The sequence below is a fragment of the Melospiza georgiana genome, chromosome 1 (genome assembly GCF_028018845.1).
Source record: "Melospiza georgiana isolate bMelGeo1 chromosome 1, bMelGeo1.pri, whole genome shotgun sequence".
Classification (NCBI taxonomy): Eukaryota; Metazoa; Chordata; class Aves; order Passeriformes; family Passerellidae; genus Melospiza; species Melospiza georgiana.
In genome coordinates, this window is record NC_080430.1 from 88,392,123 (window position 1) to 88,407,741 (window position 15,619).

The 15,619-nt window shown below is 38.5% G+C and overlaps 1 protein-coding gene across 3 annotated transcripts in view; it reads left to right on the forward strand.

The window, feature by feature from the left end:
* The window catches only part of FHOD3 (formin homology 2 domain containing 3), a 372,998-nt gene that overhangs the window by 283,176 nt on the left and 74,203 nt on the right, over window positions 1-15,619 (forward strand). For 2 of the 3 annotated variants that reach the window (XM_058026115.1, XM_058026125.1), the window contains exons 12-13: window positions 10,174-10,308; window positions 13,551-13,601. In XM_058026115.1, the coding sequence (XP_057882098.1) occupies window positions 10,174-10,308; window positions 13,551-13,601 (186 nt within the window). The remainder of the gene's footprint in view (window positions 1-10,173; window positions 10,309-13,550; window positions 13,602-15,619) is intronic. The other variant, XM_058026134.1, reaches the window with a different exon arrangement.

Here is a 15,619-nt window from a genome sequence, read left to right on the forward strand (position 1 = left end):
TCCCACTTCTGTTTTTTCTACTTAAATGGATAAAGCAGAGTTGCTTTGCACATAAGCTGTTCTAAGTATTAAAAGGTGAATTAGAATTTTCTCTCTTTCCATTTTTAAAAATAAATTCAGATAGATCTATTTTCACTTCTGTCCTTTTAAATCAACTGCAAAATCTTGGAAATTTGCTTAGCTCAGAATTTCCTAGGCCATAATTTTGTCCTTTCTTCAAAATACGTGATATATCTCATTGTATTTCATCAAAAGCAAAACATTTATTACTGTAGCTAAAGCAAACTCCTAATAACCAAACAGTTATCAGATTGCTTTAAGAAAAAAATTTAAAGGGGGAAAAAACCCAAACCAGCAAAAAAAAAATGTTTCGAACAATCAAAATACTCTTTTGAATTATGTAAGGTACTAGAGGAAGAAAAAAAATAGGAAAATGTTATGGATACTTGAAAGAAATTCTTGGCAAGAGGTTTAGACCACAAGAAATTAACTATCTGTTACAGCATGAGAGTAAATGACAGCTTCAAAGGATATCATGCTGATTTTAAGAAGGACAGGTAAAAGCTTTTGATTAATTTAATTCAATAATATGATACAATAATGTAAATAATATCCAATTAGGTCAGATGAGGTTTGAATTGTTGTTTCCAAATTGGCCTGTAATTCATAAAAAGTGCATCTTCCATCCTGTTTTCTGAACATAAGTTTTTTTACAGGACTCTTGTTCTGTATTCCAGTTAATTTTTGCTAATGACTCTTTGGCATATTTCTGTAAATGTATGTGTGTTTGTGTATCTATTTATGTTTGAACCTTCCTAATGCCTCACATCCTTTCCAGACTGCTACTCAGAATGGTTCAAGTTAGGTTCTTCCAGCAAACATGTATTTGGAGCCATGAGGTATTGATTTAATCCTTTTTTTCAAGTGAGTGATTAGATTAAGTTTCTCTTTGGAGAAGGGCATTGTTTTTCATTTGCTCATCTTCCTGGAGTACCTTGCCTCGATTTGTCTTTCCTGATCTCAATTAAATTATTGCCAAGTGCAACCACAATAAAAACCTCTACACCAGCATATTCACCCCTGTTTACCTCAGCAAAATTGATGCAAGATAAGCAAGAGTTAAAAGTATCCCCCTGGTTTGGAAGTTTAAGGTTTTCAAGCTCCTGCTCTTGTAAGCTTCTGATTGCTACTGTGGCAAAGAAACCCCAAAGTGGTCAAACGCTGAGATGGCTAAAGATGGTTGGGCTTGTCCTGCAAGAGGCTGATGGTGCTGGCCCTGCTCCAGTGAGGAAAGCCAGCTTTCATTTCAGCAAGGCATCTGCATAAGTGCCTTGCTGGTTTGGCGCCAAAATGCCTTGGCCCCACAGGATGAATCTGTAAAATTTGCAGATTCATGGAGAGTCAGGCCAGAGGGGAGCTCTGCAATCATCTGTTGTGACCTATAATGGGTCTCACAGAAGCTAAATGAAAGACCCCTGTACTCTCATGTGTTTTCAAGTGGCAGCACATGATTTCTCCTGAAAATATTCCAATATTTCTTATCACTGCTAGGAAAATATTTTATATTTTGAAGCCAGTTTTTCTAGCAGCATCTTCCAGCCAACGCACCTCATCTTTCTTTTTTCTCTGAAACTCTAAAGAGCTCTACCTTCAACTACCAGCTGCCTCTTACATGTTGTAAGTGACTGAACACAGTGCTCAGCATTGCATCTCTGTCTTTCCTTCAGGTTATGTTTGCTGCTTTCCACATGATAAAAATCTCTGTATTCTTGTTTAAATTTGCAGCTTGCTGTTCATGGTAGTTCATGAGCTCACAAGGGTTCCTGCATTTTTATATCTGAGTGATGTTATAGCCTGATGCTTCCTCTACATGAGTCTCTAAGAAGTGTGAAAAATGTGTGTACAACACGGCTGTGTGTTGTCTGCAGGATAGATGCAATTATTTCTTTAAAGATAATTAAGTTTACAGTTTCAGATGCCATTTTGTATTCTCTTGTTCTTTTTGAGAGTGCTGCCACTGCAGATGTATACTTGTGCAAGCTCTAAAGTACTGACTGCTTTGAAGAAGGGCAGAAGCCTTCCTTAATTTCATTGTCCTGAAAGATATGCACTGAAGAAGTGCCCATGTAAAGACTGATGGATGGAATTTGCTTATTGGAGAGTAATCTGTGTAGTGTATGATGCAATGCTTGGCACTAATTAGTAAATGGAAAGTATTGTGGAGGTTTTCACAGTTTTCTATGAATGGTGTTTGCCTCAGATTATGTAAACACTATTTCCTACCTCTTGATGGTAAAAATTTACATGGATTCAAACACCCAAAAAAAGTTAAAAGATGTGAGGCGGGGCAGGGGGGGGGGAAGACATTTGATAAGAAGCAGATGCGTGTCTATGGTTAGCTCTAAGGTGTGTTTTCTGGTTTCAGCTTATGCTTCAGTTATGCAAAGCCTTCCCAGAAAGATTCCTGTCTTTTATCATGCCGGGAAGAGCTTCAGATGCAAGCCCTGGTACCGTTTATCTGACGTTCGAGAATGAGGAGGAAGGAAGAGGCGGCATTTAGAGCAGTGCCCAGCACAGTGATTCATGCTCCATTCAGTTGCCCTGACAGGCCTTTCAAACCCTTAGCTGCATATTGCTTACTTAAACAAGAGCCACAACTTAGGTGGAAAGAAGCAGTGTGGTTGACATTTTGACATTCATACTTTTAAAACCCTCTTTGGCTGAGATCAGTAGGGAATCATAAGAGCAGTATAAGTCAATGCAAAAGTAGCTGGATTTTGTTCTTTGAAATCCACATCATCTATATATTTCTGATTGTACAGCAGAAGGAAAGGCTTACTTTACTGTTTCTAAATACAGCTGCACCCTTTTGGCAACTTCTTGCCATGCTGTTGTTCTCTCTCATTTCCCTGAGTCCCCTGTGGAGAGCCATGTTTGTGAAGTGCATATTGCAGCCATGGGAATCCTGCTGAAGGAGGGCAAATTGCAGGGCACTTTCTGTTCAGCCCTTCATTGGGAGAGAAGAAGGAGAGTGTCAGTTCTCTTGTGTCTCTCTGGTTGTGAAAGTCGCTCCTAATGCATAAGTATAACCCAGTCTGCCTGTTTTCTAATGCCAAAGAGTGCTTTGCTCCATAAATACGCTGCTCCCATTCTCCACAACTTAAATCACGATTAACTCCTTCTCCCCAGTTATTAAAAAATTTTTAAAATCAATCTCATAACCTCATAAATTTTAATAACAAAGGGGAAGAGCGATGTATGACTGAGACACATCAGAAGGAAAAGCATTTTTCTGTCTCTCCAAGTTGACCCCTTGCCCGAGGGCAGAAGGTGTTGTAGGACTAGTCTGCATTTCCATGCCTTATGGTCACACCTAGGATATTTCTGTCTAGCCAGACTGCTTTGTCAGACTCGGAATCTAAGACAGTCACTCCAATTGAAACTGCAGCCTGGAATCTGCCACAGGACATCAAACTTGTTACTTGCAAAGCTTCACACCCCCTCGTAGTGTCCTTTTGGTGGTGAAGTGTTTGCACTGGTGATCATGGCTATCCTTCGAGGAGATCATGAAGGAGTGTAGCTTCTAAGGCAAGAGCTCCTAAATTCAGCACCAGCTTTAATTCATTCCACCACCAGAAAAATATCCTGCTGGTGTGTTTTGCATGGTGGGTTTCTTCTGATGCATTTGCCAGGAGGTGGTTCCCCCTGGGCTGGACAGTCAAACAGTAGTACAGTCAGCCTAGCTCAGAAAGCCTTCTCAGGGCACTCCTGCCAAGAGAGCAGGAGTTCAGGGTCTCACCTCTATCTGTTAAATCAAATGCCAGAAAGTTCAGCTCGCAAACCTCCTTCTTGAGGCTCTTGGCCAGTCTCTGTGAACTTATTCTCCACCTCTGGCTGGTCTCTCAGAAGTTCTTCCAAATCTGCAAGCCTGGTAAAGGCCTGCTATGGTGTTTGCAGCTTATTCCTGTTTGAAGCATCTCCAGCTTTTCCAGAGCGTTAGAAAATAGGCTTAAGAGATATTAAATATATTTCACATTCTTTAATATGTTTTCCATCTCACTGGCTTTGTGATCTACAGCAGTACATTACCTTGGGCTCCCATGATGCAGGGCCTTGAATATTGAGTGCTCATTTCCATGTTCTTCTATATATTTTAAAGGAAATGTACCTTCAAACATTTATTTCTAAAACAGATCACAGACAGTGAGATTAGCATGCCTAGATTATAGGTGTTTTTTTTTCTCCTCTGACGCTTAAACACCATACCTGAAGCATAAGCATAAAGTGCAACAAAAGTCTACAGATACTCTTCTTTTGAGTTTTATTCCCTTTCCAGGTGCCTGAAATAGTGATTTGCTGGAAATCTGGTCCTTTCTTTCAAATTTCTTTCTTTAAAGCAAATCAAAACAAACAAAAAAAAACAAACCCAGGTTTCAGTAATTGACAACACCAGGGAGATGCTGCTGGATGAAGCTTCTTGGCAGGTTCCTTTTTTATTTTTATTAGCCATTTATCACTAATTTGTGCTCTGCAGTTCCCTTCCTCCATCTGTTAAGCACTAAGGTAAAACAAAAGCCTATTAAACACAACCTGCTATACAGCCTGCAAAGCTGCTGCTCTCCCAAGAACTGCTCCTCTTTCCTTGGCTTTCTGTCCTTTCTGTATGTACTTCTGGGCTCTCAGACCAGAGATTTTTCCTTGTGGTAACTGCCAAGCCCATCTCTCACTCTGAGTAACATAATGAGGGACAGATAGCTTGGTAGCTGATAATAGTGGCCCAGAGCAAAAGCCTCAACTTTATTGCTGAGATTTTAAGAGGAAAAATGGCCTTAGGAAATACTTGATGATTTACAGTTTGGGAAGCAGTGGTGGCTTGCACTGGCCTAGCTACTTGTCAAACTACTGTGTAAGCAATATTCTTGATTGCAGCTTTGGGGACTTCATCAGAGGGCATATGTTTAAACAGAAGCATGAACTGGTTGTGGTTTCAGACTGCAGAGTGTTGCTGGCTGAACATGCCATGTGCAGTGCTGATGCTCAGGGCTCACCCACCTTGCCTCGATCTACACCTGGGCTCTGCAAGTCACTTCCAGGCAAGGTGTAACTCAGATGAGGATGAGAAGCTGCAGGTTGGAGAAAGACAGAAGCACAGTGTAAAAGCTGCAGAGGTCAGCTGGAAGAGTAGGGTGTATTTAGAAAGTCCTTGTGCATTGCCCAGGCTTTGTGTGCTGCTCTGTCCTGCTGTAGTTCTAATTTGGGTAGTCCCCTGTACCACTTAAAAGTCTAACATTAATCAGTTCTTCCCTTGGTCATTCTCAAATTTCTTTCTTAAAGTAAGCATTAGTAGTTTTAGCTCTCAATTTTATGTTTATTTTTGAGAGAAGTTTCATAAACATTCCTTAAGTAATGTTTAGTCTGTTTGCAAAGTCTTGTATCAACATGTTTATGAATTTGCCATGTCATGTAGGGAGACATAACACATAGGGAGTTTCTGTAACTGTGAAAAGCAATATGGCTCTTGGCAGCTTTGCCTCCCACTTTGTCTCTTCCTAAGCTGGAAAATGGATTTATTTTTTTGAAGCCAAGAGACTTTAGAGTTACTTAAGGCCGAGTGGGAGCTGCTGACTTTTGTACCCTCACTGTAGCACTCCCATGGCTGCTGGAACAGGAGCACTTTGCAAAATTAGGTAATTAGTGCTTCCTTATTAAAATTATTAATGACTCTGCCTCATGTTGTATTAAAAACAATCCTGAATATTAACCTTATGACCTAAAGGGATTTCCTCTCGTAAGTCATTTATTTTTAGCTCATAAAAATATACATTTCTATTTTGTATTCTTCCTGTAGATAACCATTTCTATTTAGAAAATTTTCAAAATTCAACCAAACAGAGGGAAAGGCAGCCACAAAATAGTATCTCAGAGCTTACATGAATGAAGAACGTTTGAAGCTTTCAGTAAGACCGAAATATTTTCTTCAGTTTGCAACAAGATTAGGGTAATTCAGGGCACATAATCCCCTTCACAATGTATAGTCTGTGATGGAGTATTTTCAGGAAACTGCAAGAACTTGCAAAAAAGTGTGAGAGATCTTTTGTCTGCATGAATTGGTGTTTATAATAATGATTACTAATTCACTGCTGTGTTAAATGCTGTAGGTCAGACTAGCTGAATTTTTATTCAGAAGAGCTTTGGCCTACAGTCAACCTTTTGGCTTCATATCCTATGCTCTGTCTATGTTTTGCCTTTTTTTCTTCCCTCCCCCCCCCTTCACCCCCCATTCTTTCCTTTTCCTATCTCTTCTTCCAGTAAGATGAGTTACTAATGACCTCTTTGGCCCTGTGTCCTGATTCTGTGGTGAGGAGCTCTATTCACAAATCCACAGACCTAGATGCTTTCTGGTTGTGTATTTTCTTTCTGGAATGAGAAAGTAATAACATAGCTTGTTTAGCTTTTACTGGTCTTAACAGCAGGCATAAGAAAGCTTTTCTTAACATTTTTTATATTAACAGTCCATTTTTAATAGCCTTGCATTCTCTACAAGACTAAAAATAGTAGTCAGAGTGAGTATCCTTCTGGATTGTATTTTTGGAGCTGAACAAATGGTTGATATTACCAGCTGGTAACACATGACACCAGCACTAAAATGCTGGCATATATTAGCTGTAACCCCATTTTGCGAATGATCGCTCTATTATGCTTTCACTGAGCATTCACATTTCTCTTTACTGTTAAAATCTGTTATCACCTTTGATTCAATGCCAGAAGTTTTTTAGCCTTTTTCTTGCTTATCCATTTTTAAAATGCAGCCTGCAGCCATAAGACCTAAAAATTCATGAGGCCTGAAGGCACTATCACCCTTCAAACACCATCAAAGCAACAAAATTACCCAATGGCTAAGCCCAAGCCTTCCCACCAACTGGTTTGGCCAATGATGCTGCCATTTGCAATTTAAGTATGTGCTCACTGAAAGGGAACATTTACTTTAAGTGTTATTGCCAGGGAAATACAGAAATAAAAATCAGATTTTGTCAACAAACTGTAATAGACAAATCCCTTTTCAAATTGTTTAGAATGTGAGAGGAATACCCCTTAATTCTTGTTTTTCCTCTGGCTGCTTTACAGGTTTGTACACCCTGAAAGTAACCTGCTTAGCCTAGGTTTAGTTTATGCTAATGTAGAAAATTGCCAATAGAGTTTACTAAATACTAAAACTGTGCATTTACAGTTGCAGTTGACATTAAAAAGAATATTGGTGCACCCAAAGACAAGTTGAGCCACAGCGTTTGATATCTACAGTGAGGCTGTGAGTTGAAGAGGCTTCACAAGGCAGCTGGTCTCAGCATTTGGTGTGAGGTGTGGTCCCCACCGAGGGCAGATGTGTGTGGTTAAGTGGGTGTAACCACTAAGAGAGCACTAACTCAGCTATGGCAGTGCTGTTTCTTTGCCAGCCCTTTTCTAAATGTGACTGAAGATGCAAAACCTTGACTATTTGTGCTTCAGGAAATCAGTGTCACACAAGGGGTCAGCTGACCATGCTCCTGTCTGTTTAATTATGGCCTCTATGTACAGTACCTTTTGGCAGCTTGGACTGTTAGATGTGACCATTTCATGCAAAAAACTCTTATTGCCTTTTATTCAATGCCAGAAGTTTTTTTAGCCTTTTTCTTGCTTATCCATTTATGATAGGGCTGTGTTTGGGACAAAGGAATTGTATGTGTGTTCACAGCTTGTAATTCAGCTGAAGTACACATCATAATCAATGGGAAATACGGAAATTACAAGTTTTGACAAATTGTTGTTGATTTGATTAGTTTTGAAGAGATGGCCAGCTAACATTTTCGGTTCTTTAGACACTGGCTTTTTTTCTGGACATACAGCTGTGGATCTTCTATTTAGATTGTGATGCTGGTTTTCATATATCTGCACGTTTTATCCCAGTGAGCATGCTAGCCAAACTATGCTAGATCAAACCTGCAAACAAGGTGTGGAGATATTTTACTACCGGGGTTAGCTTAGAATCCCATCTGCAGGACTAAGCTGTGCATCTCCATGTGATCTCCCTGTAATCCCCTGCATAAGAATGTGCATTTATTGTAGGGCCTCAAAGAGCTCAGTCAGAGCTGAAGGCTTCCAACCTGCTAGATGATGTGCAGACTTGCAATCATGCTTTTGGTCTCTCATCATCACCCCATCCTTCCCCTTATTTTTCCTTCCGTCTTCTTTTAAGCCATACCTGCCTTTGACGCTAAATGGAGTTTGCAGACTTCATGGCAGCTGGGCAGGATGGGATATCAAGCTGAATATACAAAACAGATAAAAACAAAGACTTGATAGGGACCCTCTTTTGCCATCTCTCCTATTTAATTTCCATATATCTTCACATGGAGGCAGAATTCATTTTTCCCCTTCCAAAAGTAATTTCTGATGTTATATCCAACCATATAGCCATGACTTTTTGTGCTACTACAGGGATGTAGCTCTAGCTTTTGAATTTTAGTACAGTGGTGCTACTGTTTTTGCTAAGAGCTTTCTCTTGAAACATGCACTAAGAGGTCAAAAGTTAAAATCAATTTAAAATATGCTCAAGGGAAAATTCACCACACGTACTTGACTGTCAGGGTTTGAGGATTTTTTCCCCCTTTTCTTAGTGCTGAAGCATATTAGAGATTTTTATGGTTTTGAGTGTGATCCAGCATTGATACTGTAGCTTTGGAGGAGTGCCAGCAGGGACTCTTACAGAATATCAAGTTTTATACCATCTTATGTAATGTTTATGCGGGTGGGATATGACATATTGAAATTCAGTTTATTGAAGTTATTGACATTATATTCATGCTGCCCTGCTGCCAGTGGGGCTGAAATGGCTATGTTTTGTGGTGTTCCTGCTTATACAGACATAGACTCTTGGGGAAGATAGGTTTGCATTAATATTTTTATCTTTTTTTGCACCTATGTTCACTAGTGAATTGGTGCCATTATGCTAAATGCCTATACTGTGCAGCCATAGGCAAGTAAATAAATAAGGGAGAGGGTCTGAGTTCTTAAAAATAAGGAAAATTTATTCAGGTTCTCATTACTGGTTAAGGAACCTTCCTCTAGGCAGACAGGGTTTAGTTTCTTTTTACACAAAAGGCAGTATCTATTTCTCTCGTTAATCCTTTCATTGCAAAACTCATGTTACAACAATGCACAGAAACCTCTCTACATGAGTTATGTCTTTTTGATTTTATCAGTCTAATTCAATCAGTGTGCATCTGTATAAAGCTACCCTGTGGAATTGAAATTTTTTCCTGTCTAAGAGACAGAAAGAAAGACATGTTTAACTCTGAGGTCACTCAGTTGCCATGTCAGAGGTTGGTGGTACCAATACCACCATGCTGGGGGAGGGTTGTGTAAGAGGACCCACTCTCCCAGACAAAGTACTACTTAGAGTAAAGCCAATAAAAAAATCTATGTCAGCACCAAACTATAAGTGAATGTAAAAGTATCTTTATATCTTCGAAAAGTTTTTAGTGTAGAGGCCATCGTTTCTGTTAGTTTTTAAAAATAGTTTGAGAAGACTCTCCCTTTGTGTTTTACTGATGTATTCTAATATGAGATTCATCTTGCACTTACAGCACATGCAGCAGGGAAATCATGATAATCAAATTTATTAATTTATTAAGGAAAAATATGCCTGATACTTACAAGAGCATTTGGATTCTCTAGGGCTCTTCTGACATCTCTTACTTTTGTTTTTCTGTATAGAGGATTCTCAGGTGTTTGTGACACATCTGTTTTTAACATCATTGCATAACAGTTTTTTCCTTTAAAATTTCAAAAATCCGTTACAGGATTCAGCTTTTCTATTAACAGGATTATAAAGTAAAAAAAGAATAGACAATATTGCAATTGAAACAGACTGAAGAATTTTTACACATACTTTATTTGTGCTTTAGAAATTTGGCTATTTAGGAAGCCTACCCTAATTGTTTTTCTTCAGCTCATTTCAGAATCTATAATCAATTCAGCAAGAAGACGCTTAGCCAATGCTTTGAAAGATCTCTACATAATATTGCCATGTCATTCTGCTGGTTGGGATTATGTTACTTGCTTCATGACTGCTACTCATTTTTTGCCAGTATAATCAATAAAAGTGACACTGAGAAATCTGATCTTCCTTTTCTGCAGGCCAGCTTTGGGTGGTCTCCTTACATCATCTTTTCGGCAGCACCAGGAGTCCTTGGCAGCAGAAAGAGAACGACGGCGTCAGGAGAGAGAAGAAAGGTTGCAAAGGATAGAACGTGAAGAAAGAAACAAATTCAAGTAGGACCCAAATTTGCTCTCAGTCTCTTGCTTTAATGTGTGATAGATTGATCAATCTTTTACACATTCAACTGCAAAATAATTGAATTGATGAATAGTTTGTCTCTTTAGATACTTTTCTTGATCTACATATCTTAAAAATTGGTAGATTAAACACATCACGAATTTTGGCATTTAATAAAAAGCTATTTTTGTTAAAGGTAGCCAATTACACTGCCTGGGTATGTACAGAGGCTCAATTTTATTAGTTAATATTCTCAAAAAATTACAACCTCAGTGAGGCATAGGATTTGAAGGTGAAACAGTGGGACAAATGTATCAAAAAGTGAGGAAGGGACAGCACTGAAACATCTTTTTCCTTTTAAGTTATGCAAAGTAGAAATGTCTTGCTGAATGGTAGTGGGTTTTAACTACTTTTTCCTGCATTTTTGAACACGTGTCTTTTCCTCCTGGAATCAACAACTGACAGAAGGTAATGACTGTTCAAACCTTGGCCAAACAAATGGCATGGCTGAATGTGGGACTTCACATTTTCACATCTGAGAAAATGCTGTGTGTTGTGGGATCCCAGGGTGTACTGCCTGGGGCTAGTAAAAGACAAGCCCCCTCAACCTCTTCAGTCCATGCCTACAAATCCCAGCAGAGACATTAACAAAGACTGCAGTGGGTCAAGGATTGATATGGAATCTGTACCTGAAATTGTTTGCCTTCAGTCTGAAGAGTGTACACTAAGAAATCAATTTGTTTCCTCATAGACAAGAGTGAAAAGCAAGCCTATTTTTAGTATTTAGAAGACATAATGTAATAACTTAAAGAAGAGTAATATAAACATTTTGTAGCTTTAGAATTGGTAGTTACAGAAAAGATGGCACAGGGTTTCATGTTAGCTTGTTTATTAGTATGCAGGATTGTTTTCACTGTAATCATCCCTTTAGTAAAAAGTGGAAACAGGCTGTGATTCTGTGAATTTGGAAAGAAGAATAGCTTAGGAGTGGTTGATTGATATTCTCCTGGCTCCAGAAGATAGCTAGTTTAGAAGGAAATGAGAGGCAGAGGGAAGGTGGAAGAGCACCATAATAGGATCTTTGGCAGCCAGCAGCTGCCCAAGTCCTCCTGAAACAGAAACAATAAGGTTGCAGTCTTCCAGCCTCTTCCAAAAACTCTCCCTCTAAGTGGTATCATCAGGCTGCCGTGGACTGCCAACATGATCTTTCAGAAAGGAAACTCCCAGACCAAAAAAGCCAACAGGGCATTTGGCAGATCGACCTGTTTGAATAACAGATCTGCACATTTCAGTAGAGGTTGGCTACGCTGGTTGTTCTGTCACTGAAAGAGGTTTCTTAAAATCAGAAAAATAATCAAAGTATACATTTTCATCCCTTCATTTCAGAAGGGATGAAACTGATTAACTAAATCTCATAATTATGCTACATATTTAAAATTATTTTTCAATGCTCAGTGTTTTCATCTTTTGGATTTGAGTTTTGCGATCACCCAAAAGTTATAACTTTTGTTTGAGCAGAGGGTCTCCAAAGCCACCAGATTTCACAAACAGACAGCATCCCACAGTTGATTAAATAGTCTGGCAGGAGGAAGACAAAGTCACAGCAAGCAGTCATGGACAGTTCATAAGAGTTCCTGGGATTTCATTATCATATCATCAGTCTGGCTAGAAACCCAGTCTCTGAAGATGTATTTTTGATTAAAAATAGCACTTGCAATTCAGTCTTTAAACTCGTGAGCCATACTGGATTTACCATCATGACTCATTTGTTATCTCATTCTTTCCAACTCTGCCTCAAGAACATTGCACTAGGTTCTGGCACCATTATTGACAAATTGAGGATAATTTAAAGGAAAGCATCACTAGTTGTGAAAGAGCTGGAGAATAGGAGAGCTGGAGGATTAGGAGAGGAGCTACAAAGCTTCATAAACTATTGCTCACTAAAGGAATGCTTTGCAGAATGAACATTTTTCTCAGTAGAAGGACAACTTTACCCATTGTATATGTAGAACAATATGTCCTAAAATAAAGTGGTTATTTTTCAGCTGTAGGGAAGAGTGAAAGTTGTCAGAATGGAAAGAGTATTGTTAAAGTTTGCCTGCTGAAGATTTCCTGGAATACTTTTTAAATATTGTGAAAGTATAATCAGTTCAGAATTCAAAGCCTATGGAGATGGCCTGAAATAGTAATGTGTGTTCCCTGTTAAAGGACTTTTGAAGAGCACTTGCACCCAGATTTTTGATAGCTATTGGTATAATAGATGATAAGTAATTCATTTAATGACACAATATAAAGGGGAAAAAAAAAGGAGTTATTAATAAAGCGAGTAGTTCTGAAAATATTTCCAGTACTCACAGCTTACACTGTGAATGAATCTAGTAAATAAGGTGAAGATCACATCAGTTTTGTCTACCAGATTCAACCAAGTATTAAAAATATGTTGTAAGAAACCATATTGCTGTGATAGTGAGACACGGTGGACATTTGCTGGGTTCTGCTGTGCTCCAAGTTGAATTTGCATCCATGTTTGTGGATGTGGCAGGCCTGTCTGAAATCATAGCACTCAAGCATCCAGCAAACTTGACTTGGCAAAAATTAAATATATGGGTTACTTGAGGAGCTGTGGGAGTGGCAGTTGACATGAAAGGAGTTTTGTGTCTAAAACTCCATGTGAAAAATGAGGAAGTGAAAGGTTGTTATCTGTCCAATGATGCTGCACACACCCTCTTGGAATGCAGAATTGTCCTTCTTAGTAAAGCCATTCCCCTGTCCTGTTTCTGGCTGTGGCAACTAAAATTCACTAAGGAAAGGTTCTTTAGAAAGAAGGCCAATAGGTTTGCTCACTGCCTCAGTCACTGTCTTGGAGCATTCTAAGAAGGAGTCAATGAGGGATGGTTTAAAGGCACTCATGTGCCTGCTCCCTACGGATAAGGGCAGTTCATTGAATCTCATTTCAGATACCAGATTTCAAAGCATGCTTCAAGTTTTTCACTTTTTGCAGGTTTTTTAGAATTACTTTGAATGACCTTCCAAACTACATATTTGGTGGTGTATGTATGGATAAGTGTACAGTTTTCAGCAATTTTTGCAAAAAAAAAGCAGTATTTTTAACAACAGCCTTCATTATCTCCAATCAGTTTGTGTGTACCACTCTTGGTTTCTCCTACTGTACTTATATTTCTATTACTTCCCTTTTTCTTCTGGTTTCTGCTTCAATTTACTGTAATTCTCTTTCTAGCCGGGATTATTTAGACAAAAGAGAAGAACTAAGACAAGCAAGAGAAGAGAGGTTTGTATGTCATGCATCCATCTTTCCCTATCCTTCCCTCTGGTTGTTTGTACTTCCTGTCTTCTTTGCTGTGGAGCTGTCATATGTTTACATTTTTAACTCTGCTTGCACAAAACACTTTTATTCCAAAAGACTTCTATAAGAAAGAAGTTGTTAAAGAGCAGAATGAAGTCCAGCTGTAAGTACAGCAATAAATGAAGAGCAATGAGACTGCTTAAGAATGATTGATGATCCTTTATCTGTTTGTGTGGGAAATAAGCTTACCCCATTTGCCTCAGAAATTTGCCCACATTTAGTAGAGTTATAAATTGAATAAGCCTGTCTTTTTCACCCAGTGGGTCCCAAGCTTTCTGGAGGGTCAGAAAAGGCAAGTGAGGATAAAGGAAATTGGGGTCACAAACATTGCAAAACTGCAGTAACAGGCTGATGGAAATGGTTCTGACCCACTCTTGGCATATTTTTATCTTTGAGCCAAGTTTTGTTTGCTGATCTCTTTAAACATCAGCAAGTAAATTACAAAGCTTAGCAGTGTTTATCATTGGGGCATTGTTTTAGTTTTATTTAAATTGCATATTTGAAAGGACAGAGGGTTTGGGTTTTATTTTTCCTTTTTTTTTTTTTTAATTCAATGAACAAATTTAGAAACTCTGGGCAAGGCTGGGAGGTATGTGCTTATAAAAGCATATTTTTCGAGGAATGCTTAACTAAGGACTTTTGTCTTTCAGTAGCTTCATCTCTACCCCTGCTAGGAATTGCATCCTGGAGGGAGTGCTTGTTTTTACCTGGAAAATATGCAAGTTACTGTACAAATAGATGAAAAATAATCCAGAGTGCTTCAGTTCTGCTTTTATGATCCTCTAGAGATTACTCTCTGGAGATACATTTGGATTGTCAAGAATTGGAGTTACATTATCAAAATAAGAGAGCAGCCATCTCAGAAATCATTGTGTTGCTATGTTTTTACTTGGGTTTTTTTCTCTTTGCTTTTGTGTTTTGGCCTTTTTTTTTTTCACAAAAATCATCACAAAGGAGACAGTGTGTTTCTGCAGATTGAAGTTTTATCTGTTGAGGCTGAAGTAGCTAATATTAAAAAATGATTTTAGCATCTCTTAGAGTAAGAAAAGATGGATGGGCTTTCCATTGTGCTTCCAGTCCCAAAACAATTACAAACAGTTTAAAGCATTTTTTGAAATTAAATGCATCTGAGCACATAAGCGTCATCATTGAGCAGAGTAAAACCTTTCTTCAGTGAGCATGCTCATCTGCAAGTTTTGAAAAAAATTAGAAGGGAGTTCTTTAGAACTTTCAAGTTGTAAGGGAGAATGACAACTGGAATATTTTTGGAGAAGTGTTCACCATCACTGCTGCACAATCTGAGACTATTTCACCCTTCATTAGTAATGTTTTGTTATCCTTAGGGCTCTTTTGAACTGAGATATCAAACTATCAGTTCCTGCTCATAAAGAGGAAAGACATGTTTGCTTTCACAGCAGATAAATATTGAAAAAAACTTCTGCAAATGAATTCTTGCACCAGTAGTCCATTACATTGGCATTCTGTAACTACTTTTTTATAGACACTTTTGCACAAATGAAGTGTTATTTCCTGTAGGAAATTGCATGATAACTTGTTTTAGTAGACTGCATAGACTGTGAGAAAATCCTATCGTCAAGGTGCCTAAAATCCTAATTAAAAACTGATTTTTATGTTTCCTCCATATCAGTTCTTGCTGTTCAATGATTTGAGGCCTTTTGCCTTTGCTTGGCTGGGTGTTTTCCAGTGGTAATTAAAGAATAAAACCAAGGAAGGTGAGCTCCCAAGCCCTCTCTGGTTTGAGGTAGTTCAAATGCTCTCCACCCCCATGACTTTGTTGGTGCCTTAATATTTTAAGTTGCCCTTGGGCCATTACTCAGATGCCTAGACAACTCAAAATGATAATTTCATCTACTTGAAAATGATAAATCCAGTGTTATGTTCATGAGGAATACCAAATGGATAGCCACAGAGTTTTGGCTTGT